The sequence below is a fragment of the Pempheris klunzingeri genome, chromosome 21 (genome assembly GCF_042242105.1).
Source record: "Pempheris klunzingeri isolate RE-2024b chromosome 21, fPemKlu1.hap1, whole genome shotgun sequence".
NCBI lineage: Eukaryota > Metazoa > Chordata > Actinopteri > Acropomatiformes > Pempheridae > Pempheris > Pempheris klunzingeri.
In genome coordinates, this window is record NC_092032.1 from 15039627 (window position 1) to 15065661 (window position 26035).

At 40.7% G+C, this 26035-nt stretch overlaps 1 protein-coding gene across 1 annotated transcript in view; it reads left to right on the forward strand.

The window, feature by feature from the left end:
• pou6f2 (POU class 6 homeobox 2) overlaps positions 1 to 26035 on the forward strand; it is a 67728-nt gene continuing 41693 nt past the window's right edge. The window contains exons 1-3 of the mRNA XM_070853391.1: positions 1 to 172; positions 14890 to 14987; positions 20712 to 20931. Coding sequence (XP_070709492.1) covers positions 1 to 172; positions 14890 to 14987; positions 20712 to 20931 — 490 coding nt within the window. The remainder of the gene's footprint in view (positions 173 to 14889; positions 14988 to 20711; positions 20932 to 26035) is intronic.

Consider the following 26035-nt stretch of genomic DNA (forward strand, 5'->3'; position numbering starts at 1 on the left):
ATGATTACAGGGCAGCTGAGCAAGCCGCTGCTCTCCCTGCGCAGCGACATGAGCGCGGCAGAACTCCGGGCGGACGACAAAGCAGCCACACCAGACAGCGATCTGAACGACGAGCCCCTGCTCCTGCCCTCCGAGGCCACGGACAGAGAGGACACTCCCAACAAGCTGTACGGTAAGTCGGCTCACGCCCCCCCGTTTGTCCCTTCAGAAAGCTGCTGTCTGAGGTCAGTTGTAGGCAGCGGTGAGGTGAAAACAGAGGGCTTCTAGTGCTGGGACAGGTGACAACGGTGTCAGGCAGCAAACTAAGTTAAAGTGCACTGAGCAAGTCAATGCTGGGCTCTTTTACAGCTTGGATATCTTTATGGGGAAATTGTAGTTAATCTAATTTATGTGTGTTAAGATGATTCATGCACCTTCAGACTTTTTCTTATGATACCAGTTCATTTTTGAGGTGCACAGTCTGGTTAGATTAAAGTGTTCTGACAATACAACAGGTAATTGCAGCTACTTTTGAAGATGCAGTGCATTGTTTATTGTACTGTCTGTCTACTTGATGCTTTATTACTGCTTTTTATTTTATGGCAACATCTTCACTTGACTTTCCTTTGCATCAAATGTATTTAAAAGTTTAGCTGATCCTTAAAAATCTAATTTTACCTGTCGGGATATTTTGCTTTAACCTCAGCTTCACACCTCTGGTGATGTATGGTAATGCTGCGTACTTTTTCTATAATTCGAATGGAGAAAATGCCATTTGAACATTGTTAGGAATAACAGCAAATTATGCAGATAAATAATAACGTAGTCTTGAGTGAAATTCAAACATCTACTTTAAGTCAAAAATTCACACATCAGATATAATATGATTGTTTCTAGATTATTGCAGAGGCTTATCTTCTTGCAGTTATTTATTTTTAGTTTATCCAGTTATTTTTAGTCTTTTGCATCTTCAGTTGCAAATTATCTTCAAAATTAGCCAATTTCTATATCAGCACGCCTCATTATTTTTGCAGTTATCTCATTAATTGAGTGTTCACACTCTAGTCTGGTATTTTGCCCAAATCAGTGTGTGTGCTTTTTTTATTATGAGCTGTTTCAGTCATGTGGACTAATTCAATCACTGGGCCTCGTTACGAATCAATAAGCATAATAATATAAATTACCATTTTAGCAAATTTTCAAATTATGTATTGTAATGAGAAAGGTAATGTAGCCTTTTTTCTTGAGATGCTTTCATTAGAGAGCTTTTATAAACATTAGAATTTGATTAATTAGAAAATGAATATTTGTATTTACACCAAATTTCAGCGTCCAATAACTGCAGGTTTACCAGGTTTGTCCTTGTAGAGAGAGATACAGAATTTAAAGTTGAATTGATGATTTGATTTGAAAGTTGATTTATGTATTTAATATCAAGGAAATTATGTGCCCTCGGTTTTAGTGTTTGTGAAAAGTATCCATCTCCACTGAACAAATAATTTCCAAGACTTTGTTTTTATATGTCTAATTTTTGTAGAAAGCGTCAAACAATAGAAGAGATTCTAAATATTGAGCAAAACAAATTTGAAGGATTTCCTATGAACAGCTGATTTGCATAACATATCCTCATCATTTACCCTTATTGTGAACTTTAAATATTATTATTATAGTATTTGTTGTTTGATGTGGATGGACGGTGACAAGTGACAAAAATCCCTCTCTAATGGCTTTAGATGTTGGTTTCCGTTTTGAATATTTATACAGACTATCTCTGTGTCCTCTGCTTGTGATGTCTGTTTGTCTGTTTTTCCATTTATGAAAGTTAAACTGCGTTATTTATTTGTGTACTTGCATACATGCTTTAGTGTGTATGTGTGTGAGATTTTGGCTTATAATTGCTTTATTGCTGGTTATGAATTTAAACGTTAGTAAACAGTACTTATTTTGTTGTTTCTCACGATTTTAATAAGACTTGTTAATGCAATATCAGTTTGTCTTGATATCTGTCAATCTGTGTATGTCTGAGTGTGTGTGTGTGTGTGTGTGTGTGTGTGTGGGTGCGTGTGTGTGTGTGTGTGTGTGTGGGTGCATGTGTGTGTGTGTGTGTGTGTGTGTGTAAGTGAGTGAGAGTGTATCCTGGGAAGTGGCAGAGTGTATAATATACTGTAGTGCCTATATACTGAGGCAAACCTAATCATTGGGAGTTCAACTGTCTTTTAAATCCTTATTTCAAGAATAAGCCGAGGCTAGAGTCTTCTAAACGAGGACTGTGTACTGCAGGATTTGTCTCAGAAGTGTTGCAATTTGGTTTAATAAGCATCAAGTCTCTCCCTCTTTCTTCGTGTCTGATCAGTCTATATCTGACTCGTCTCCTGCTTCACTACTTTTTGCTTCTCTTTTTCTCTGGTGCATGTTCAAATGTTGTTAAATGCTTTAGTGTTTATTTATATTTCAAGCTGTTTTAGCTTAACATATTAATGCATATTTAGCAATGAGAAATTACCTCGCAAAGGCATGCAAGTAACATGTAGCTTAATAAACGTGTTGCTAATTTCTGGAGCCACAACCACATTTTTTGTGCTTGGCGTTCCCTGATGGCTTGTCTTCATGCTGCATGTGGCTGGTCAGGTCCTCTCCAGTGTAACTTGTGAATTTTTGGGGAGGAGATGGCTTCTCTCTGCCCGGTGGTGGAGCCCTGGGCTGTGCCAGCGGCAGGATAGGTTTGGGAAGCGTTCCCACATGACCTGTCAGAGAGAAAGACGGGGACTGACGAGGGGACGTGGCGCAGTGGTGTCTTTCGCTGGGGGAGACAAGAGAATAAGAGAGAGTGGGGGGGTGAAGAGGACAGACTCAGCATCTGTCTATACATTTCTTTAAATGTTACCAGACAGAAAGGAAGCTTATGACGATCATGACTGGTCACTCATATATATATTTTTTTTTTACTCAGTCAAGTGTCAGGATGGTCGTCTCTTTGTTCCAAAGGCAGTATGGTTTGGTATTCAGTTGAAGTTTGAGAAAACATTTTGGAAACTTTTATATTGTACAGCGGTTGATGGATTATATTTCCCACCATGAGTCGAGCCGGGTCTGTGAAGCCTCTCTAAAACCAATTGAGCGTAACACATGTGGCCATAAAGGTAAAAGCAACAGCTAGTTGACATTTTTGAGGATATGCAATTTCCTCACAATGACAAATAATGCTTTGGAAGGTGTTTTTTGCCCTTTGATTGAGTAAACAAATGTATAAAAAGCATTTTAGACAATAATTAGAATCTTAAGGTTTGGTGCATCATTAGGGTTTTATGTTGTGGTTGTTTGTATCTGTGTTTGCAGTGAAATCTCATGGTTGCAGGGAGATTGTGAGTTTGCAATTCTCCTCATCCTGTTATCAACATGAATGCCACTGATATGAAAACAACCCTGAATTGAGCCTTACATTATTCAGCTCTTTTCTTCATGTGGTTTTGAACTGTGCAGAAGCCACATTATTAAGATTCTTCCCCTTTACTTGCATTGTGGTGAAGAAGAAAGGGGTGAAGGTTTCAGAGTTTAGACAAATGAAAACTTTGTTCAGTTATTTTGCATAATCTCTCTGATAGAATGCTCCAGTTTCATGATTGACGTTTGCACACAAAGCAACACGCCTATCACATGCACAGAGTAACAGCACACACTAGGAGTTTCAAGAAAATGCAAATCATCTTGAGACTTCATTTGCACCCCTAGAATTCAAGTATTGCTCTATCTATAGTGTCGACAGATCGCAAATGATCTTAAATACAGTAAAACTGAAGACTGCAAAGTTTGGAATAGTTTTAGTACATGCATACACAGTGTGTTCATAACACAGTTGGTTGAAAGTGACTGAAACAGCTGTGAGGATACCCTTCTGCTGAGGACAACCTGCAGCTAATTAGTTAGATATTCCCTGAAAATGTATAGTTATACAAGATCTCCTGTCACACTTCTGCGCAAAAGGTGTGATACATATGCAAACCTGTGTCTTACTCTATTTTCTGTCACTGTGCCCCCATATATACACATTTTTGATATTTACGATAAATCATCTTTGCTGCAAATTCTTCGCTGCCACCCTGTGAACCTTGATGTCGCTGTGTGTCGACTGTGCTGCAGTTACATGTGCCATTTATGTGCTTTTTGAGATCTAGAGAGCCTACCACAACTTTTCTCGTAGACTTTGTGCCAGTATGAGAAGAAGAAGTCAGTGGGAGACAATGACAGTAGCGGTCATGTTTGTCTACAGTAAATTGTCCACCTTCTACACCCACCACATGCTTACTGCAGTGGTGAAAGGGTCGTTCTCCTCCTAAAAGCTTGCCTGTGCAAATAGTCTTCCACTTCAGCTAACAGGGGCTACGAGGCACCACAAACATCCTGCCGCCTTGTATTTATTCCAAGTAGAAGTGGACATTAGGTGGGAAAGCTGTGGTTAGTAGGGCAAGCAATTTTTTCAAAGGACGAGATGGTGTTGGATGCGTACAGTTTCTGTCTTCTCTTCTCAAGCAAATCTCCCCCTTTCAGACATCAACAGACAAGATAATAAGACACTCAGAGCACAATTCCGTATTATATTCAGCAACCAAAGGCTCATCTCTTGTCAGTTTGCATTTACTCTCCCAAGGATGTGACGCTTCTATCATCATGCTGTCAAAGAGAGCCAGGCTGGAACGACAGGAGCACTCATTTCATACACTTACTGTCTACATGAAATGGTCTGCACTTATACGGATTCTGCCAAAATGGTGGAACATTTTCACAAAGGTCACCTAGAGACCCCCCCCCCTCCCCAAAATGAATCTTTTATTGATTCCTGGTATTGGGGGTCATTCTGAACAAAAAGTCCACACTGAATGCCCCACTGCTATAATGATGCACCTTGATTTTTGAGTATTTCCAGACTTACCACGTTTAACTTGCAGTCAGATTGTACGCTGGATTAGTGAAATTATTTTTTTCATCTCGAGTAATCACACACACAGGACCGTATCTGTAGCAGTGTTCATGTGTAAATGTTGCTTTAATTATTTTTTCTGATGCAAAAGTTTCATCAACTATTTTTTATTTTGTAGAGGATTTCACTTTAGTTATGATGTGTTCTAATTTCATAAATCCACCCACGTTATGTGAGCAAATTCAGTTTAGGCCTACTGAGAGTCAAAGATGTCACTTTGCATAATTCATTTGAGATGGAGACAATTAAATTAAAATAATATTGGACAGTGGTGAGACAGCTTCAAGAATACCTGGAAAGCAGATGTTAAATCTTGGACTATCATCTTTCTCTTTGTTAAGTTTCAAATTAAATTTTATTTTATTATATTAACATACTTACCTCATGCTTCATAGTATTAGATCTATCTATCTATCTTATATTGTAGGTATGGGAAAAAACTACTGTCGTTTCGTGCAAAATTCTATTTTGCGTTTTTAAATTGAAACACACATGTAGACACACAAAGAGACACGCATACACACACTGCTGGAGGCACGAGTTCTTATTATTTTTGTGTAATCAGCTTAGTGAGCAGGATGCATGGTGGGATAGGCTGCTTGCTGATGCAAAGAGCCTCGTAATGTTGTGTGGTGAGGTTAAGTAATAAAGTGGTGCAAACCCAGTGCTGAATGGGCCACGCTGAGTAAATAAGAGTGGATAAAGGAGACTGAGGGAGAACAAGTCTCTCCCCAGGAGGTGGATCTCATTATGGGGATTTCAGCTGTCTGCGCAAACTTGAAAACAAGCTTAATGCATGGCTATAAAGCAGGTGTAATACATTTGCTAATGTGCCCACAGTGCCCATGGCTACAGCAGCACAATCACTGCGTGGCATGGAGGACATGGAGGATGGGAACAAGGCACACGTCTTGTTTTCGATGCAAACAGCAGCAAAGGTCATCAGGTTTCACGGATGCTTGATTATGCCAAAATGACTTTGAGCAACACTTCAGAGCAACTGACAATATAATTCTCCCCGTTGTTTGTATATTTAAAGTTAAGAAGATTGACTGGACTTACTGGAAAGTATTCCAAAGAAAAGTGCATTACATGATCTGTAGGTGGATAGCTGTGGGGAAAATAAATTGAATTTCAATATGCATTTATTTTAGTAATACACTTTCTTTAAAATGGGAAATCATTTTCAAAAAAAACTTATATGTTGTGTAGCATACGCTCCATAACCAATATCAATAAGCCTTTCATGTAGAGCTAACAAAGAGGCATCACATCTCCTGGCACGGACACGGTTGGTGTTGTTGAGATGTAATTGAAGCTGCAAGGGTCACATTTTCGGAATAGAAATTACAGTCTTGTCTTTGACTTGTGTGGCGTGAACCAGAGATGCATCCCACAGCCCTTGTGTCCTTCACAAGCCTTTATTATTTATAACGCTCGCTCTTTGAGCAATGACCAGTACTAATGCATAACCTTCTGTCCTTCTGGCTGATTCGCTTCCTTTGAAACCAAAGATTGAGGCAGGAGAAGTGGGTGTATGGTGGATGAGGCAGGGGTGTGGGCAGGCGGAGGGGGTGGGAAGGGGGGCTAGTGTAGGGCAGTGGAGATCCAGGCTATCGAGAAGTTATTATGTTTTTTCCCTTTATATCTGAGGATGTGGAATAACACTGTGATGATTCTTTTCTCCAGAATAGAGTTATGTGCTTCAAAGCAATACTATTTCCTGACGTCCCTCCTTCCACTATTTGTCTGCTCCAAAAGAATAATGTGCAGGGAAGGGGTGGGGTGGGTGTCTTTTAGCTACATGATTATTTACTTGTTTCCACCTTTACCCACTCAGTTCTGTAAATATCACTGCAACAGGGGAATACACTAACTAATAGAGAACTTTTCCAGATAAACTCATCTCTAGATAAACTCTGTTTAGCTCAGGTTCGGTGGAGGAAGATATACTCCTGAGCAGCTTGTATCACCTGATGTTATCCTATGATGATTGAGCCTGTGCTGCAGCGCTGGTGTGATCCATTGTTACTATAGCTCTATGACAGAAGGAACGGGTGAGGAGGGGGGAGGAGAGCAGCCTTTGAGGGGCAAGGGGTAGAAAGTGGGACATAGGCAGCATTAGTGCCGGATAGCCTGGGGGGCCCAGGCTGATGTGTCAGGCATGACATGTGGGTGTCTAGCCCCCCATGCACACAAACAGAAACACACACACATACACAGACACACTCCGCACTGGACTGCCCTCACACCCCGGTGGCGTCTTCTAAATGTCCTGCAGATGACCAGATGCAACGCAGGATGGACAGAAATCCAAAATCACGCTGTTTTCAATGTTATTACAGAATGAAGATACTAGGTTGAAGGTCATCTGCGACTTATAATTATTTTCTATTATTTCTTCTGTTCATTACGTTTCAGTTAATTATATAACGTTTTTTCTACTAATTGTTAAATTTCCTTCCCAACGTTCTGGAGCCTGAGGTGATACTGCTTCATCCAGCAAACAGTACAAACCTAAAAGACGTTTGATTTGCAATGGTTTTAAACAGAAAAGACTCATCGTATTTGAGAAGCTGCATTAATAGATAACAATAAATAACTGCAAATGATGGAATATTGTTCTTGATTAATCTTCTGCCGCTTTCTAGAGTTTGTAACTATGGATCTTTGTGCAATTAGATTTTGATATTTTGTGTGTCACTTGGAGTTAATATCCTCAGATGTCTTGTTTTGTCCATACAGTCCAAAACAAATGCTCATATTAGAGAATCTGGAACCAAAAATAGTTTTTTTTTTGCTTGAAACTCATATCAAAATGATTTTATCAAAAATCAATATCAGAATTGATTAATAATTATTTGAACTCTAGTCATAAGAGCCCTGTGTTTATATACAGACAAAGTATGTACAAGCTGTATGACACACAGAGAGAGGAAGGCCTTTATTCAACACAGGGTTGCAGGCTGCTGGCAGCAGAATCCTATTTACAGCAAATATCATTTAAGTAATTTAGGAGGAGGAGCAATAGTGAAGCAGGCATCTCCTAAAAGGCTTACAGCTCTCTAAAGCTAGTCTTCATCTCAGCGTCCCGTGTTCGCTGATGGCCATAAAAGGATGAAGAATAATTTGGATTATTATTTGCCTCTTTCAACCCTGAGCTAATCAGGTTGACATTGCTTTGGGAATGAGGAGGGCGCACCATAACAGATGTGCTCATGTGCAAAGTGTCCCAAGTCCCCTGTGAGAATACAATACAAAAGCCCTCTTCTCCCCTCCCTCCTCTTCCTCCGTTCCTCTTCCCTTCCTCATCCTCCTCTGTCCCATCACACCATCTCTCGTTCTTGACCTTTGAAATGGGCATTGCCTCTTCTCACCAATTTACCTCCCTCTGGTCTCTCTTGTGCTTGTGCTGTTTCCATCTCCACTCCAGCATCAAGGGAGGGACAGGTAAGAGCTGGAGCAGAGCACTCTCATGTCAAAGAGCCTTTTGGTGAAGACCTGTGGCCACGAGTGAGTGCATAAGTGTTGGCTCACAGCGTCCTTAGCGCCTTAAGCATCATTTACATGCAGATTCTCCACCCATTCATCATAAACTGGGGGCTTATTTCTACAAACTGAAGTGTACTGTTTCCTATTGTTTACATTTAAAAGCTTCAGCCAGTGGAGACATCTATTACACCATTGCATCCATTTCCTCTCTACCTGCCCTTCGTCTTCCCCGTCTTCCTCTTCTTCTTCTGTCCTCTGTGTCTTTCCTCCTCTGCCTCTGGCTTAACAGTCACCTCAGAAATAGTCACAGAACTGCTGAGGTGTAAAATCCTTTCTGTTCGGCACACTCCACAGCACCACCTCCTATGTAATTCCTTAACTCCATAATTCCACTTTGTGCCAGAATAATGAATGAGATAGATTTTTTTTACCCCTGTAAGGTCTACGCCCTTGCGCGATGAGGAATCAGGGTTTAATGTTAGAGGCCCGGAGAGACTGCCGTGGCCTCTTCTCCCTCTTGCCCTGCGCTGGGCTCTTAATTAAGGAAATGACAGCTCTCCGAGCAGCAGCAGCGGCCATAATGTAGCTAATAGTGTTACAGGCAGCCACTCAAAAGTCAGTCTCTGGTGATTTTCTATCCCCTGAAACACTATTGAGCTATCCTTAGCAGCTTCTCCTCCCCAGCCTCTAAACAGAGTATTAGTTCCCTGCCAGCCCAGAGGGAACCATCTGACTAAGAGCACCTGGAGTTATTGGCAGCAGATTATGCCCTGTGTTATTGTTGAGGGCTTTGGTGGGAGTAATGAAACACTGAGCTAAATCACTGGTGATTTTGGCTCTTTTTCATTCTACAAGGAGTTAAGTAAATCACTATAAAGCCCACAGTGAATACTACAGGCTGCTCTTTTTCCATACAGAACTATGTCTACCATCTTGTATGGAACAGTACGTTCTGGACTTAATCCAAGGCTGCTTTAGATAGAAAAATAAAACTGAAATGATCTGTGGCTCTACATTTCTTTCTCTCTCAGCTCCCCCTGCAGTGCCACATCAACTTTCCAAGTGGTATTAACAAAATCAATGGTCAGACAATCTGGGACAATTGGTTGTGTATTGATAGAATTAAACTGTATGATGTGGCCTGTTGTTTATCTGGGCCCATCCTTTACGCCTCAACAGCTCACAGATCGCTGTCCAACACCACTCTGTGGATCCCCAGCACAACACGCATTGGATGAAAATCAAAAAAATATATTACTGTGCATGCTTTTGTGCAATAATAACCTCCTCTTCAGTAATTCAATTCATTATACCAATTAAGAATGTAATTAACCTACAATCTGCACTCTTTTTAAATGTGTTCACATGTGAAATTATTTTCCATGGATTAGATTTCATCGGCAAAATGATTGACACGGTCGTAATAGCAAACACATGCACTCAGCCAGACATTTCAAAAGGACCATCATAAAAATGGGGGTTGGCTGTTCATTCTGAATAGCCTGAATCGTTACCAGGCCTCTCTCGTACGTTTGACAACTTACATAATGCATTTCCACTAAAATAGCTTAAGTGTTAAAGCTTCTTTTATGGACAAAAATTGATTCATGAATGCACTGAGGCGAAAGCTAACATGAACACAAAGCTTTCAATAACACCCATTTTATTCAGACTGTCAATGTATGAAGCGGTTGCATTAGACAAGGTGGCATGCTGATTGCTTTATGAAATCCAGGCTAATTGTTTTGTGGTGTAGTCCTTGGGGCACCCTGCATTAAGAACGAACGAAGTCAAATAAATACAGCTCTTTGCCCCCTCCCACCCACACCACCCAACACACACACAGCACTGAGAGACCTTCTGCCTTGTGTGGCTTTGAAAGTCACTCTCCAGTGGCCACTTTGGTGATCAATGAAAGAGAATTTATATAGTGGTGGATATTGGCAATGTTTCCATGACATAAGTCACATCAAATAGTGCCCTGTGCCCTGTAATAAATATAATTATTTCACTTATTAAAAAAAAAAAAAAAGTGTTTTCACTAAAGATGTTATCATGTCCGTGTGAGTATGGAATTTATACAACTTATTTTATGTAATTAAATTCATACTCCACTTTTCAGTCAAGGCCTTGGAAAATATGCATGTACTGTATGTACGTTTAAGGGCTAAACAGTGTTTTTGTTATTCAGAATGAGGATTTAAGGGCACTCGTGGTGTTAGGACAGCAATTTAACTGCTCAGGAAACTGAAGAATGTCCTTGATAAATGTAAAGCTATGTTGAATGTGCATCGCCTGTTCTTTCAACGGTTTGGCTTCCTCTTTCATCTCTCCCCACATCAATACATCCATTCATTCCATTTTATTCATTGTGTAACCTGTGTACAATCGTGACATCAAAGGACTTTCTTTTTAGTAAGTAAAGTAAAGTTTCTCTTTTTCCCCTGTATATAGTACTAATTTCCATCTGGAAATCCATTTAAGAGTCATTCACATTGGATAAGTACATTTTTTTTTAAAAGAAAAGCGAAACATGAACCATGTGATTCTAGTAATAAAGAAGAATTGAAGATTGACTCCCTGGATATTTCTCCTGTCATCTGTTTAATTTAGTTAAAGAAATTACACAAATCCTTTGGGGAAAGATGTGCATGTGTATTTATTTATTATCGATTTTTCCCCCTGCCATAAACGTGTTAACGTTACAGATATTTGCAAGGGGATGAAGCTTTCTAAGTTATTGTGAAATGATGCAATGAAAGGCATAAAAGAATCGTTATTTAGAGAGTCTGCCACACTGTTTATCAGATAGAATACATTATTCACTACCAATATCTTAACCACAGCCATGAGCTGGAGCCTATTGATGATGTTAGAAAGTCTCATTCCCTCATAATAGCTGAATGTCTTAATTTAGCTAATTGTCTTTGTTATGACGATGACAAGATAATTCCCTGGTGTAAAAGTTGTTCAGTAACACTGCTGATTTTATTATTGTTATCACAATGTGGCAGCTGCTTTTAGAAAATTGCTTGTGTGGTGATTGGAAAGTTTGAGTTGCTGTAAATGAAAATCAGACTGTTTCAAACCTGCAGGAAAGAAATAACTTTAATTTGATAACATCCAAGAATGAGAATTAGCTGCTTAGAAGCAATACCTCTTATTAAATCCAGTAAAATATCCACCCTACAAAATAAATGTGAAATTATACAGTAGATAATAATGATACTGTACTTTCTGTACTGTGGCTTTATTGTGACTCTAACACAGCCACATAGTCTGTCCTGTATGTTCAGACTGATCTTAATTCCAGATACTGACTGCACAGGGTGGGGCTGCACACAACGTGATCCATAATGGGTAAAATAATTGGTGAAAAGAGACTGGCTTGTCAAAATAGCCACTGCGTTGCGAGGTTGATAAGCGAGAGGATGTGGACCTTCATCGAGAAGCAGGGCCAGTCAGCCAGAGGTAGAAACCAGCTAGAAAAGCAGGCTTCCCCTTGGGCTTTCACATCAACCATCAAATGCTTGAGGTTTGTTAGGTCATGCCATTGACCAATTATTTGGATTTTATGTAAAGATGAAATGATTTTATTTGGCGGAGAGGACTTTAAAATGTAATGCATAAATATACTTGACAGGCAATGAGATCTTGCTGGCAAGGCTATTCCGTTTTGTATGAAGCTTTTAGAAAAGAACTAGAAACCACTGCATGCCCTGTATGTTGAACAAGAAAAAGCCTATTCATCCGTTAATAAAAAGACACAATACACCAGGGTTTTATTCTTTATTTAAAAGCTGAGATATTCCATTTAAGAAAATCGATCTTACAGTAGAAATGTGATTACTTTTTTTTAATTCATTGCCAACATTGTGCGGTTTAACGAGGTTGTGTGGCCTTCATTTCCACATGGTTGGCTTGACTTCATCCACAAAATCCACTTTATTCAGGGGAAGAATTGTTGTAAGTAGGAGACAGTACATTTAAAATGTGTTTTATTAACTTTTGTGAGAGTTTTCCCATCATACATTCAAAACAGAGTCATGCTTATTAAATTACAGATGGCACATAACCTTTTTGTAAAATGATTGCAGTGCTGTTTTTTCAAACTAATAGGTCACTTTCACTGTGCTTACAAAATCACTTAGGAGGATTTTCAAGCACTTATCTGCAAATAAAGCCTTGTATCTGTAAATCTCAATCAAATATAGAAGTTTAATCATGCTTTTTTGAAAGAACAGAACAATATAGCTTCATTCATGTTGTGCAGATTCTTGATAACTCTACAGTACATTTATCAAAATGTTTTTTTTATAACGAAACACACATCCAACCTGTGTGTTTAACACTGCTGCCAGATAGCAAGAATGAAGAAGTTATAGTGAAATAATTGGACTTTAAACGCTCCTGAAAAGTTGGTTCCAAGTATTTCTCTGTAACATGAAATACTTGTGACTAAATAAGGAGCAATCAAAGTGCAAAAAGTTAATAAAAGAAAAAAAAAACTATGTATTGGGAGACTCTCTCTCAAAGACCTACAGTGGCCCCACAACACAAACGAACGACCGAAGCACTATCACCAGATTTTGATTCAAATGTTGCTGAATCCTGATTGGTGCATTGAAGTACATGACATCACGTTTCTCCAGCTGAGCCCAGCTCACTTCAAACCAGTGAGACGAACACAGCCTAAAACAAAATATACAGAAATCTCTCAAGGGAAATAACCAAAACCATTTTAACTTTGACAGAAAATGTTGTAGTCATGTAGGATCCCATTATTCATAGTAAGGCCTATTGAGGGTATTCAGGGTGTTTGGACTTTTATATGAGGCATTTAAAAAAAAGACATGCTTTCAGCTCACTGTCTTTCACTAATTAATATAAAGAGTTTGAATATGGTGATTTAATTTAGCCTTGCACGTTTGTGTTCGGAAATAATGGTTACAACCAGAACAGGCCAAAAAAAAAAAAAAGTCTTTCTACAAATTCAGAACTGAAAAAATTCAAGGAAGGAGAAATCATAGCACTGATGTGTCCAACATGCAGTACAATGTAAAAATACACAAAAAAGACAATTTAACAAGGCTGTCTCTAAAGAAAATGCTCAAATACCTTGGATAACTGGCTGAAGGCCGATCAAAGACTGCTATGTTCACCCAAGTTAAGGCTATTGTTGTTGCACATGGCAGTTAAAAGGCCTGAAGTTGTCATTGGCACACCTGAGCAAGATGAATCAGTGAGTAGATATTATCCACTGTATTGATAGTCTGTCACTAAGCGAACAGGGGTCCTTGTTTACAGCAGCACATAGTTTTAACACATTTGGTTTCTACACTACACCCTCACCTTCACAAACTTATTCAAAAGACATTCATCCTCGAAACCTTGCACAGTCTTTTCTCATGTCAATCAGTGTGAGGTTGGTTCGTATATGGCACCTTGTTTTCAGGGTGTTTGTCAAACTGTTACCTACTGTAGTTTCTTTTTACTAGCATCAAATATTTGTCCATGTTCACAACATCATTGCTTTGGTTCAGGTTTTTGTACATTAATGCGAAAATAACATTTAAGTTCTCTTCACGCTAAATTCTTCCGGTTTTCTCTTCTTTTTAAATGGACACTCAGTAAATGAAATAGGAAAAAGTCATTTTTAGTCAGGTAGCACTGTATGTTTCTTCTGGACAGTCGTTTTGGTGAAAGACATCTGAGAGGAAATTTCATTTTTATGACAGTTCTTTCTGTAAGATGTACTCGTCTTTGCACTCCACGAGCCTTTGTGTCAACAGTGAGGCATCGTGCAATCTCAATATCATGGAGGCCAAAGGGTGAGGGTCAAAGCAGCCTTTCGGACCTTTTAGAGCAGTCCACACTCGGAGCAGTGCTGAGAGATTCTGTGAGATAGGGATTGCTATGATATCCAATCGTCGGTGTCCTTTATTTTCCCTGCAGCCATCAGCAAGCTTATTATCATGTCCCTGTCTGCTCCGCTCCACTCTGCCCTCATAGCAAACAGGTCTAATTGTGTCTCGTAGCTGCAGGCTCAGAGCAGAGGGGGGGAGTGGGTTTAGATGAGTGATACTCAGTGATGTAAATGGCTGAATAATATGGCCCCAGCATTTGTGGCGTAGCTCTATCTCTCAGCGGTAATCTAGGCCATCGGGGACCCGCCAGTATGCATCATCCCCCATCAATGAGCCTCTCTGCTGGTTGGTAATTTATTCAGTGCTACAGCGGTTATTGATAAAGCACTTAAATACAAATTCCCCTCCTTTCCCAGCTGCCCTCGTCTGCGCTCTGCTCAACACTCTGTGCTGTAATATCACAACGTGGACTGTGTTGTGTGTTTATCTACTTATATTGTCTGTGTTTATCTAAGGTGGGTGTGTCTTTTTCTCTCTCCTCTTTTCTACATGGGTCTCTGCCTGCTGCTCTCCCAGGAGCTCGTGATGGTTCGGTCCAGTCTGACGCCAGCAGCAGTCCTTCTGAGCAGAGCCACCCGAGCCAGGCCCACCCGGGATACCCATTGGGTCCACAGGTGAGTGAGGAGATCTGCAACAAAATCAACCCAAACTTAAAACACTGTGTTTAGACAATGATAATGTAATCTCTGTGAGTAGACAATTTCGTTTGAAGCATTTAGTTTTAAGTTTGCGAAACTGAACTCCTACCTGTAGTCATTTCATTAAAAGAAAACCAGCATGATAAGATGTTGGACAAACAGGTGTAAGGGTTTGTATTGTTGAGTCCAAGCAGCAGGGTCAGGTACGTGTAGCCAAGATGAACTGTGCTATATCATTGGAAAAAATGCATGTAGGTGTTATTTGATCAAATTTGCTTCAAAGAAACTAAACAACCAACTCTAACTTCAGCAGAATATGGTGTTTTTCTGGAGAATCCCTTTAGTCATTATAGGAAACTGATTGAGAAAACATGTGTTCGGGCCCTTTAAGTCTCCAGAATTATGTGGTGTGACAAAACTAAACTTGCATTTTTCATGTAATCATGTAATTAATTGATTGTTTTTTTGCATCTGAAGTCCTCTTTTCCTATACTATACAAGTTCTTCATACTGTATTTTTATTGATTTTATTGATTTATTGATTATTTTGATAGTTCTCTGTCTCCACCATTTTCGTACTGACTTAAAACCTAAAATTACTGAGAAAAACTGAACTTACGGAGGCAAAGGTTTGAACCACCCACTCCACACCTATGGGAGTCAAGAAGGAGGAAACAAACAGGTGACAGCAAACATAAAGGTACAATGCTTATATCAGGTCCAGGAAGAATCATGAACAAATGTTTTATGCTAGATTATGATGCAAAATCAAATCAAAACCCCTTCCTCATCTCTCCTGTATGAAATCCAAATTCACAACTTTCTTTGTTTCTATTCTGGGCTATGAACAATATCCACTCTTTGGTTTGACAGTGTGACACTGTAATGATGATGAACGACTGGACCAACTGGGGCTGGGTGCATGAGAAGTCAAGGGGGGGAGGGTGTGATCTCTCAGATTGGTTGGCTTAAGCATCCTTCTTTTTGATGATGAGCGGTCCGACGCTGTCCCCAGCCTCTTCGGCGTGCTCGGCGTGCAATTTATTTGTCTGCCTCCACGAGCCACGCTGCTCTCAACACTACGTTCAGTTTACAAAGACTAATTAGAAAGATTGACAACTAACTCAGCTCCGTTAATTGAGGTATATTTACTCTGATCACAGCAATAATGAGAGCAAGAAAGAGATAAAATTTCTGTTATGAAACCACTGGCTTAGCCTTGTTACATTCATGCTCTTCAATGTGGTGAGTTAAACAAAAAAGACATAAAATGCTCCCACTGGATTCTACACCGTGAATCATTTTCAGCTACAATGTGTAATCGCTAAGTATTTTGTCATCACGTCATCCTCAGATGTAATTGAGTTGTGGCACTAATGAGCTGACAATACAGGCCTTGTCAAAACACGCAGGGCAGCAAAGAGCCCGAGCCTGTAGCCCCGTTAAAAGCTCAATCAGGAATTGTCCTATCTGATTGGATTTATTGGCCTGGTGGCTCGGCGATGTTTAATGAACATCCATCTCATTAGTGTTGCTCAATGTCACCGCTCAACATACATACACACACACACACACACAGACAGAGCGTCAGGTTTCCTCCGCCCTCTTTAATAAGGCCATTCACCCTGCACTCAGTGTTACTCAGTGACAGTCAGTCCTCTTCAGGATAAACAAAAGAGGAAACATGAGAGCAGGAGAGTCGTTCAGTTTTGTTGGGAGAGAAATCCCCAGTGAAAGAGTCAATCTGCTGCAAGTGGAGATAAAGAATGAGCTTAATTAAAAGCACTTTTCTGATTACAGATACCCTCGCTGGTCAGGGCCACTGTTTTGGCAATAGATAAGAGACAAACACAAAAGGGAAAGCATCTCGAGCAGGCAGCAGTTAGAGTCTGAGCCTCAGCAGGCGGCTCTCAACAGTCACCATCTAATATATTAATGCTGTCAGTACAGTCTCTGTGAAGCTAACACTTTTCAGAAACAAAGGCGCTCCGCATGCCATACCCAATTCTCTTGTTCCAGGATCAATATGTTTTGATAGATTCTCGCTCCAGAGCCGGATATTGTTCGAACAACCATTATCCGATGGTAGTTTACCCAACATGAATCCACCTTCCTTCTGTTTCCCACTCGCAGTTAGGATGACAAAAGTCTGCTATCTGGGTGATTATGGGCAATTTCTCAGTGCCAGAGCTGCCAAGCAGATAGAAGGGCCTATTCTCCCCTGATGGGCAGAGAGGCTGGGTACCACATCCAGTCCTGAGTGGGGCTGCTTCCCCATCCAGAGCCCAACACACACCCAGTCTGTGCGTCTGTGTGGCCCCTAGGAGACCACTTCTCAACACACAGCTGTCAAGCCTGCCAAGCACTGTACAGCAGCTTTCCAACAGCACCTATGGAGAGGAGGAGTGAGAGTATCAGGCAAACAGGCAGAAGGTGAACTGCTTGTAAATCTAGATGAGTGACGCTTGTAGTAAAAAGCTTGTTGTGTGGCTGCAGAGTTGAGCTAATTATGTTCATGCTAGATTTATTCTGATCTGATTTTGATGTGTGCATATATGGTGTTCTCACCTCAGATGAAGATCATAATCAGTGTTAAACTGGCACAACAAACAGCCTAAAGACTAAGAAGCTCTTGCATGCTTTAAAGAAAAAAAAAAGTCAGCAGCTGCCTGTGTGCCTAACAGCTGCCTGTTTCTCCAAAGCTGCCTGTAATGATAAATAAATCAGGGCTACATCTGATAATTGCAGAATTGTCTTTTAATGTTATTCCCTTCTATGTGGGGCTGTCTTTGCTGTCAAGCCTGGCAATCTCATTTTGTTTGACTCAGAGATGAAATGTTCAAAGAGTGTCTTTGATTATATGCTGCTTCGATTCAAGATTACATTTAGTTTAAAAGGCGAGATTAAACATATGTCACTTGCCGCTAACAAACGGGTTGCCTTTGTTATTGTCCTTTGAGGATTCTTTGAGCTCCCAAATTATTAATTCATTTTTTAAAGTTAATGCCAAATGTCATTCTGAATGCTCTCAGAAGCGTCAGATATTGTCATTTGCTATGCACTGTTGTGTGTATCAAAGCAAATGTTGAGAAAGAAGAATCCTATACCATGTGTGTGATTACTCCTGCCAACAACAATCACCTCTCTGTGCTTTTTTATTCTTTTAACAGCTTAGAAACACAAACAACTATTCATTTGTCTCTCGGTGCAGATATTTCACCCTGAGATCTCTCTGTGCTTTGTGGCTTTAAACCCACATGACCTCGTACCTCTTAAACTGTGATCGCATGTATGTCGGAGTGGGTGCAGGCGTTCTGCACCATGCAGGGTTATCACAGTGACACGCCTGTCACCCAGGAGCACCAGGCTGGGGAGTATGGTGGGGTCTTCGCACCCGCTCTGCATCCTGTGCAAGCTGCAGACACGCCATGCAAAACAGAAGCAGATAGCTGACAATTGGAGTTAAAGGCTTGTGAACGCAAGTCACAGTGGAGGAGCCAACACAGTGCAGCCAGGCTTACCTAGCAACGTCTAAAGGCTGCTTTACTGTGGACACAACGCAAGCTGACAATGTACTTTTATTATTTTATTCCGAGCAATTCAATTCTATGTTTAAACAGTAATTTTGTCGGATTTTGCACCATCTTCAGTATCTCCTGTCTCGTGTGTCCTGTGTAAATTCAGTTTGACATGCTCAAACGCTGACATAATTTGAAAATGGTTTTATCAGAATGAATGAAATCTGAGATGTCATTGCCGGTGTATTCATGGAGATTTCAGCCATGGCACAAACCTTCCCACTTGTGGCTCAAAGCTCTCGATGAAAAATGTGTTTGTGTATTTCCAAACCCACTTCCTCGGAAAATACATTAGAAGAGATCTACTGTGCAAAATATCTCAGAGCGATACTTCAGATAACATATCGCTTCCTCTATGGTTATGACTGCACGGATTCCACTTTAACTAATATGAATGAATGGATACATGAAGAGAGACGAGAGTGATGTGTTATATCCCTCATCAAAAGAGTGAAGTATTGCTCTTTTTTTTTTTTTCTTCTCCAAGAGCACTGTGTATTTCAGGCACATTTCTGTGGTACCAGGGATTTGTTCAATGGGATGAAACATAAATCACTCTGCATCTGTGAAGGAAAAATTCTCAGCTCTTTCATAAAGATTGTATTTGATCTCTGTCAGTACCACCAGCAGTGTATTTTGACTGTGAGTCTGTGACACAGCAAAGCACAGAATTCATCGGCAAAACATCTGCATTCATCAAAACTCATTGATTAGAGACACAGCCGCTTTGGTGGCATCTGCTTTACTGCTTTACTTGTCTCAATTAAGCATCCCATGATATAAAATAGTGTATGGATATATTCATTAACCAAATGTGATGCCCTTATTCTGTATTTTACTTCACACACAAGTAATGTTGAGTGATAATTCAGTGTCATCATTTATCTTAACATGTTATCATTTCACAAAAATCTGGGGTTAATGATTTTTTTTTAGCAAGCTGTTATTTAAAACTGAAAAAAGTAGCTTTCAAAATTGTCATTTTACTCATAGGAAGAGTGAAACTATTCCTCAAATTTTTAAGAGTTAACATATTATACTGAAATATTTTCTATTTACATTTAATGTCGGACATTAGAACAGAAGTTAGAGCGTCTTTAGCTTCTGTCATGTGATGCATTCCCTCATAAAACAGAATATGTGAGAAGGGTTTAGTTACTAGAGGAATTTAAATTAAATCCTTAGCTTACATTGGATTGCTAAAAAAGTGGGTGTGGCTTAGTGAGAAAGGGAGCTGGAGGGGGCTATAGACCTCCACACACACCTCCCTTGCCTACGTTGTTAGATCAGCGGTGGGGGGTTAAATTGAAGGTTAAATTAACAAATTAGACCTCAGCCACATTCTTTTCCACTGCTTTACCAGCTGAAATACAAACACATACTTCCTACTATATTGCTCTTCTAGCTACCTACAGAAGCTAACAGTCAGGTGCACCCCCAAGTCACATTTGATTGGTTAAATTTATCTAACCGTCGCTGCGTTGAGGATGAGTCAGCAAAAATATATATATGGCAGGGGAGGTAGAGCGGGTTGTCAATGGTCCCAGGGTTGGCGGTTCAATCCCCACCGCCACATGACAAAGTGTCCTTGGGCAAGGCCCTGAACCCCCGTTGCTATTGGTGTTTGAGGGTGAGGATGAATGAGCAGCACGAACTTTGTAAAGTACTATGAGCATTAAATTTAGACAGTTTATGTCTTCCAGTAACAGAAAAGAGAGACATAATTTTTTAGCATGTAACAAGAGATAGATTAACAATTAACACACATGATCAGAACTTGGAAAACATATTTTTCATTCCACTGTGTCTTAAAAGAGGGGCATGTTGGGCATATGCATAAAATGCGCAACAGTGTATAATTTACTTTTATATAATTTTCTTTTATGTACCTTTTAAGCCTCATGTGGTACTGTAATTTGAAGCAATCCAAAGTAATCACATTATAAGAAAAAGGTTTTATTGCACACAGCCACAAAAATGTCCAGATTTACACAACCAAGTTGTACACTGTCATTATGATATATTTAGTGACGTGAAACACATTTAGAAAGAACAAATATCAATCTGCAATTACATAACCAATAATGCCATGCACGTGTATTTGTTTGTATGTCTGCTTCAGTCTCTCCTGGTGGCTCAGCAGTTGGCCAACGCAGTAGGCGGCGTGATGTCCGGTGCGGCGCCAGGCATGAACCAGCCCATCCTCATCCCGTTCAACGCAGGCGGGCACCTGGGTGGGCAGCAAGGCCTCGTACTCTCCCTACCCACAGCCAACATCCAGAGCCTGGTGGCTGCTGCTGCTGCCGGGGGCATCATGACGCTCCCCCTCCAGAACCTGCAAGGTAAGAAAGAAGGCCAAGTAGAAATACAGCTATAGAAAAGCATGTTCCTTTGACAAAACAGGGTCAACATGATATTCCAGGAAGAAGGTAGAAAAAAATTCTGGTACTCTAGGAAGCTGATGGATGTTTTTAAAAGACATTGAGGTTTAAAACACACTCTCATGGTCATGTAACACTTTTTGAAGGTTTTTCTGTATTATAGATGATGGCCCGTAGAACATGGAACACCAGGAGCAATTAGTAATAAATACAACAAATTGATCCCAACAAGAGTTTATTATATGGCCGTTGTATGACATGAAACAGCTTTTGTTTTTTTCTTAAATAGAAATGCTTTACAAAGCCTCTGACCAGGTAAGAATCCTTCAGGGGTTTGTATCCCAAAAAGCCGCTATCCTCATCTTGCCCAGAGGAACAACCATATTAATTACAGGTCAACGTTTTGCAGTGCAGCGCAAAAGCACTTTATGCCTCTTCCCTGTGCATAAGAGTGCACTGTACTTCACTTTTTTATCTCTTTTCCACCTCATCTGTCCATCCACATGGCTGTACTTATCCTTGCCTTTTAAACTTTAATGCCCAAGTGTTCTCTTTTGATCATAGTTGTAAATGGTTTTCATTTTAATGTTTAAAACATTGTCTCTTTTATACCATTAGATTGAGGGATGGATGGGGAAACCGTCTGTCATAAATCTTGGATGAGAGAGCTGCACTAATGTAAAAAGATGCCAGGCTACATGTAAAGCAGTGTGTTTTTAGGATGGAGATTACAATAATGCCGGTGCAGCACAAAGTGCAGGGAAGGCTCCCCTCATGTGGGGAAATGGATGGACAGATGCCCTGAGTGAGGAAATGTGGAGGTAGAAGCCTAATGGACACAAACATGCATAAATAACAGCAGCCATCGCTGTGGGCAGAGCTTTTAATAAACCCGCATCTATCCAGTCAGCCCTTCAATGTATCCATCAGTAGTGGACGATAATGGGCCCAGCAGGCCCGTCTGACTCACACTTCAACAGATCTTCCTCCTGGTGTGTGAGGGACAACCCAGAGGCTTCGGTGATCTGATGAACTGATCGACAAACACATTGTCAGGGTGTCAGAATGCCAAAACAAACACCTCTCAGTCATCTGTATTGTCCACTGCTAAACAAACCAACAGACAGTCTGTAATCCAATGTCCTGATAAAATTCTCTATCTGTGAGAGATGGCAAAAAAAAACTGTTGTGGAGAAATGCCTCTGTGGCAGATCTTTTTTAGGCGTGTGGACTGACAGACTGCCTGTTCGCACGTCCTCTTATCTGAAGGGGATGCATTGAAGGGACCTCCATGGAGAGAAAGTGACACAAGTCACGAGTGAAGCTAAATGTCTTGACTGTGTCCGGGCCCCTCTGGCCACGCGGCGCTCCTCCACTCTCCCCTGTCTGAGTTCATCACAGCTCCGCTGAATGAGGCCTGCTGGCACAGCACCTCTGTCAGACAACTGCAACTCTAGCCTCTGCCCCCGCGTCCCCCTCGCTTCCCCTCCCAGGCCCTTTGGGTCTCTGGGCCTGATTAATCACACATATAATACAGCGCCGTGCTGTCGCCAGGGACCAGTCAGCTCATTTCACAACCTCAGGAGCAAGTGTGCTTTACAGCACTCTCGCTGCTAGCTAATTAGTGTCAGATCAGACACAAGACAACTGTGAGGCACAGTAATGAGACTCCACGAGGAGCCCAGCCAATGGCTGTATTTAAATGTAATGAGGCGGCTAATGACCAACTAATAAGGCTGTTTGTCTTGGGGAATGGGAGGTTGAGGGTGGAGGAACTGCACTACCAACATGCTTGTAGTGTCATAATCCTAATCTTTGTATGAATGCTGTGTTTAATAAGTTATATTAGATCAAATTGAGGTTTTTCGGTCCAAATTGTTCTTGCATTTTTGTACATTTTCTTGTTCATCTTTAATGAGAAAACTTAAATCAAAAGACAGAATCAGAACAAACAGTAATAACAGCATCTTTGATCACGCGTTTTGATCGTGCTAATCAAAGCTGGCTCTGTAAGAATGAATGTTGACAGAAGGGAACCGACTGGACTGCTGTGCGCTTTAGGAGGGCAGCTCTCTCAGACTGTGATGAATAACTATCACTGTAATGGGGTTGTGCTATAAAGTTGGAGCGGTTGCTTAAATAAAACTGAGCAGCATCTTGTGGCAGACTCAGTAAACACAGGCACCAGTGTAACTGGTTATTTGTCAGAATGATTTATGCCTGCAAACATGCAGTAAAAACAAATTCCCAATGAAACTAAACAAGGGAGAAAGTTATCTTTTGTGACAGAGTGCACACAATTCTAGCTGACTTCACAGAGGCAAAAACTAGGTTGGGTCATGCTAGAGGTCTGTAAATATGACGGCTCATATGAATAAAAAAAAACATAAATGATTTCCACAATTTCTAAGTATGTACGACAAAACATCTACAGATTTTTGTTGTTAGATATGATGCAAACTTTCTGCTGCATTTTTAATAGGTTTTTATTTCACATGATTTTCTAACAAGCAAAGCATTACCATACTTGTAAAACTAGTTGTATCAAAGCACTGTATATGTAATGCCCAATGGGAGGAAGCAGAACAAAGTCTCATCTGTCTACTCCTCTTCTCTATGACTCACTCAAAGGTAATGCAAGAAGCTAGTTTACTGGGGCTCTTTCATATTAATAAGCATATCCCATCTTATTTGCTCTCAGCAGAAAGCCAGGCAGCGCATCACATCACAGAACTGAGTTCTAATGGTGAGGTGAGAGCATTGTTCCTCTGTACTCGTCCGCAGGAAACACAAAACAGCACTCAAGCTTCCTGATAAAGGTCGACATCCCACTCACCTGCAGTAATGAGACCGGGTGTCAGTGCCAATCAAAGGCATGTCTGGCGTTTTGATGAAAACGCTCAGCGGTGTCGTTCGCAGGTTGCGGGTGCCGCTACGATACAAATTAGGGAAATCACTCTGCTCATTACACCACCAAAGGGTGGGCTCCTGGGGTAAGAGCCAAATGTTTCCACACTAGTTAGATATGTCAGACTGCATCTCTTCTGCCTCAGCTGACTGCTGCTCCTTTAAGAGGTTAGATCACCGGGCCGGGCCACTGACTTAACCTCTGTCTGCTGTGGGAATGCCTCTGTGTCCCTTTACGAATTACATTATCGGAGCCATAGAATTTCAAACATCCTTTTTTGGCTTGTTACAGCCACACTAGTTGCTTATTGTGGTCTTCTTTTTCTCATGTGTTTATTTGTTGAATAATTTTGTCATGAGAAAAGAAATAAGCTCTTGTTTGTGTTCACATTCAGCCAGTAGAGGAGTGCATTAAGTGGACCCAGTGCAAGCAGTCCACATTTCCTCACTTCAACATCTGCCATCTTAACACAATAGAGGCCAAACCCATCCCTTCTCCCTTATCGCTGCTTAATTTGAGGTGTTCTCAAGCAGTATGTATTCCACGTCGTCCTTTAATGATTTAACTTTGCTGTGGTTGTAAGATGACTCACAGGGGAGAGAGCTGCATTAAATAAATAACAGTGATAAAATGTAGACCTCATACATTTCAAAGCTAATGCAACTAGCGGTGCAATAGGAGCAGCTGCACACAGTCCTGGAGCGGTAATTTGATTGATTTGTTGTGACAGCAGCCAAATAATTGAGAGTGAGAGGTGCTGCTGGAGATGAAGCGCAGGCAGAGGCAGGTTCGCCAGGCAGTCCCAGCAGATATGGCACCCGGGTTCTCATCTCTGCCATTGATATCTGCCAGTGGTTTATTGTTTGTCTTCAATAAGCAGCTTGGAAACGTGTGGGGTTACTGCCTTTGTGACAGTTTGGCGACGGGAAGAAGAAAAAAAAAATCCCCAATCGAAATGTACAGAGGAGCGATGAGAGGGTTAGAGTCAAACACACAAATTTACACTCGGGCTGATGTGCAGGTCTACTGTACATGCACATATGAACACAGACACTCCCACGAGACTCATGATTTATACTCTGATGTCTTTTTTGAAGCTGAGATGCAAGTAAATTTCCCCCCCTGGTGTTTCACTTGTTGCAGACATGCTGATGATTTGTTCTGAATTCAAGATACATATATTTCATAATTGCACAAAAATAACAGTACAAATGAGGCACCGTATATTTAAATATACAGTATTATTTTTTAATGCATGTATCCCAAGATACTCTTATGCTTCCTGTCTGCTAAGATAACATGTGTGCTGTTTGTCTTAACCTTCTGGCTCTTGACTCGTGTTTTGTTTCTGTGGATGGTGGCAGTGTCACTCTGGCTCAGCCATGCCACAGGACAGCACGCTGCCAGAGCCTGAAATAGAAAGAAAGAAAAGATAGAGGGGGCATGGGGGGGTTGAGTCTTTATGGCGATGTGGAGGAGGACAATAATATTGTTAATCAGATGTGGCTGTGTCTGCTCCTCCACAGCAAACCCTGACATCTGCCCTCACTGGTAAACACTGAGGGAGGCTTTTTGCAAACCTCCTGCCATAAACACAGTCTACAAGACCCTCTCTCTACATTACACACTGTGTCTGTCTGCGCTGTGTATGCAGAGAGCGTAATGCAGTCATTTTAATGGATTTTGTAGAAGAATTGCAGAAGGAGAGGATAGGTTTCCAAATTAGGAGTTTGAATGCCAACATGACACATTTTCAAATTAGCTTCCAATTACATGAATGATTAGGAACATGCTAAATTATTCCATTTTAATCCATCTGTTTTCTATTCGCCTAGCTCCTGAGCTATAACAGCTTACCCTCTCCTTATAATTACTGTAAGTTTTTTAAATGTGAAACATGCATACTGTTGTGTCCATTCAACCAAATTAACATTACAATTCGTGCTGGTATTTTTTAATAAAACCTCAAATGTCTGAACCTTTTCTAAAGTTGTCTGCACACTGACATCCTCAGTAAATATTCAATATTAACAGTTGTTGCATACAATGATTAGATATCCCCAACAATTGTGCACAATCGATAGAGTTCATCTTTTCATCATCACATAATCAGCCCATTGTTCCTGTTGAGAAAACCAGTCGATCACAAGTCGGAGG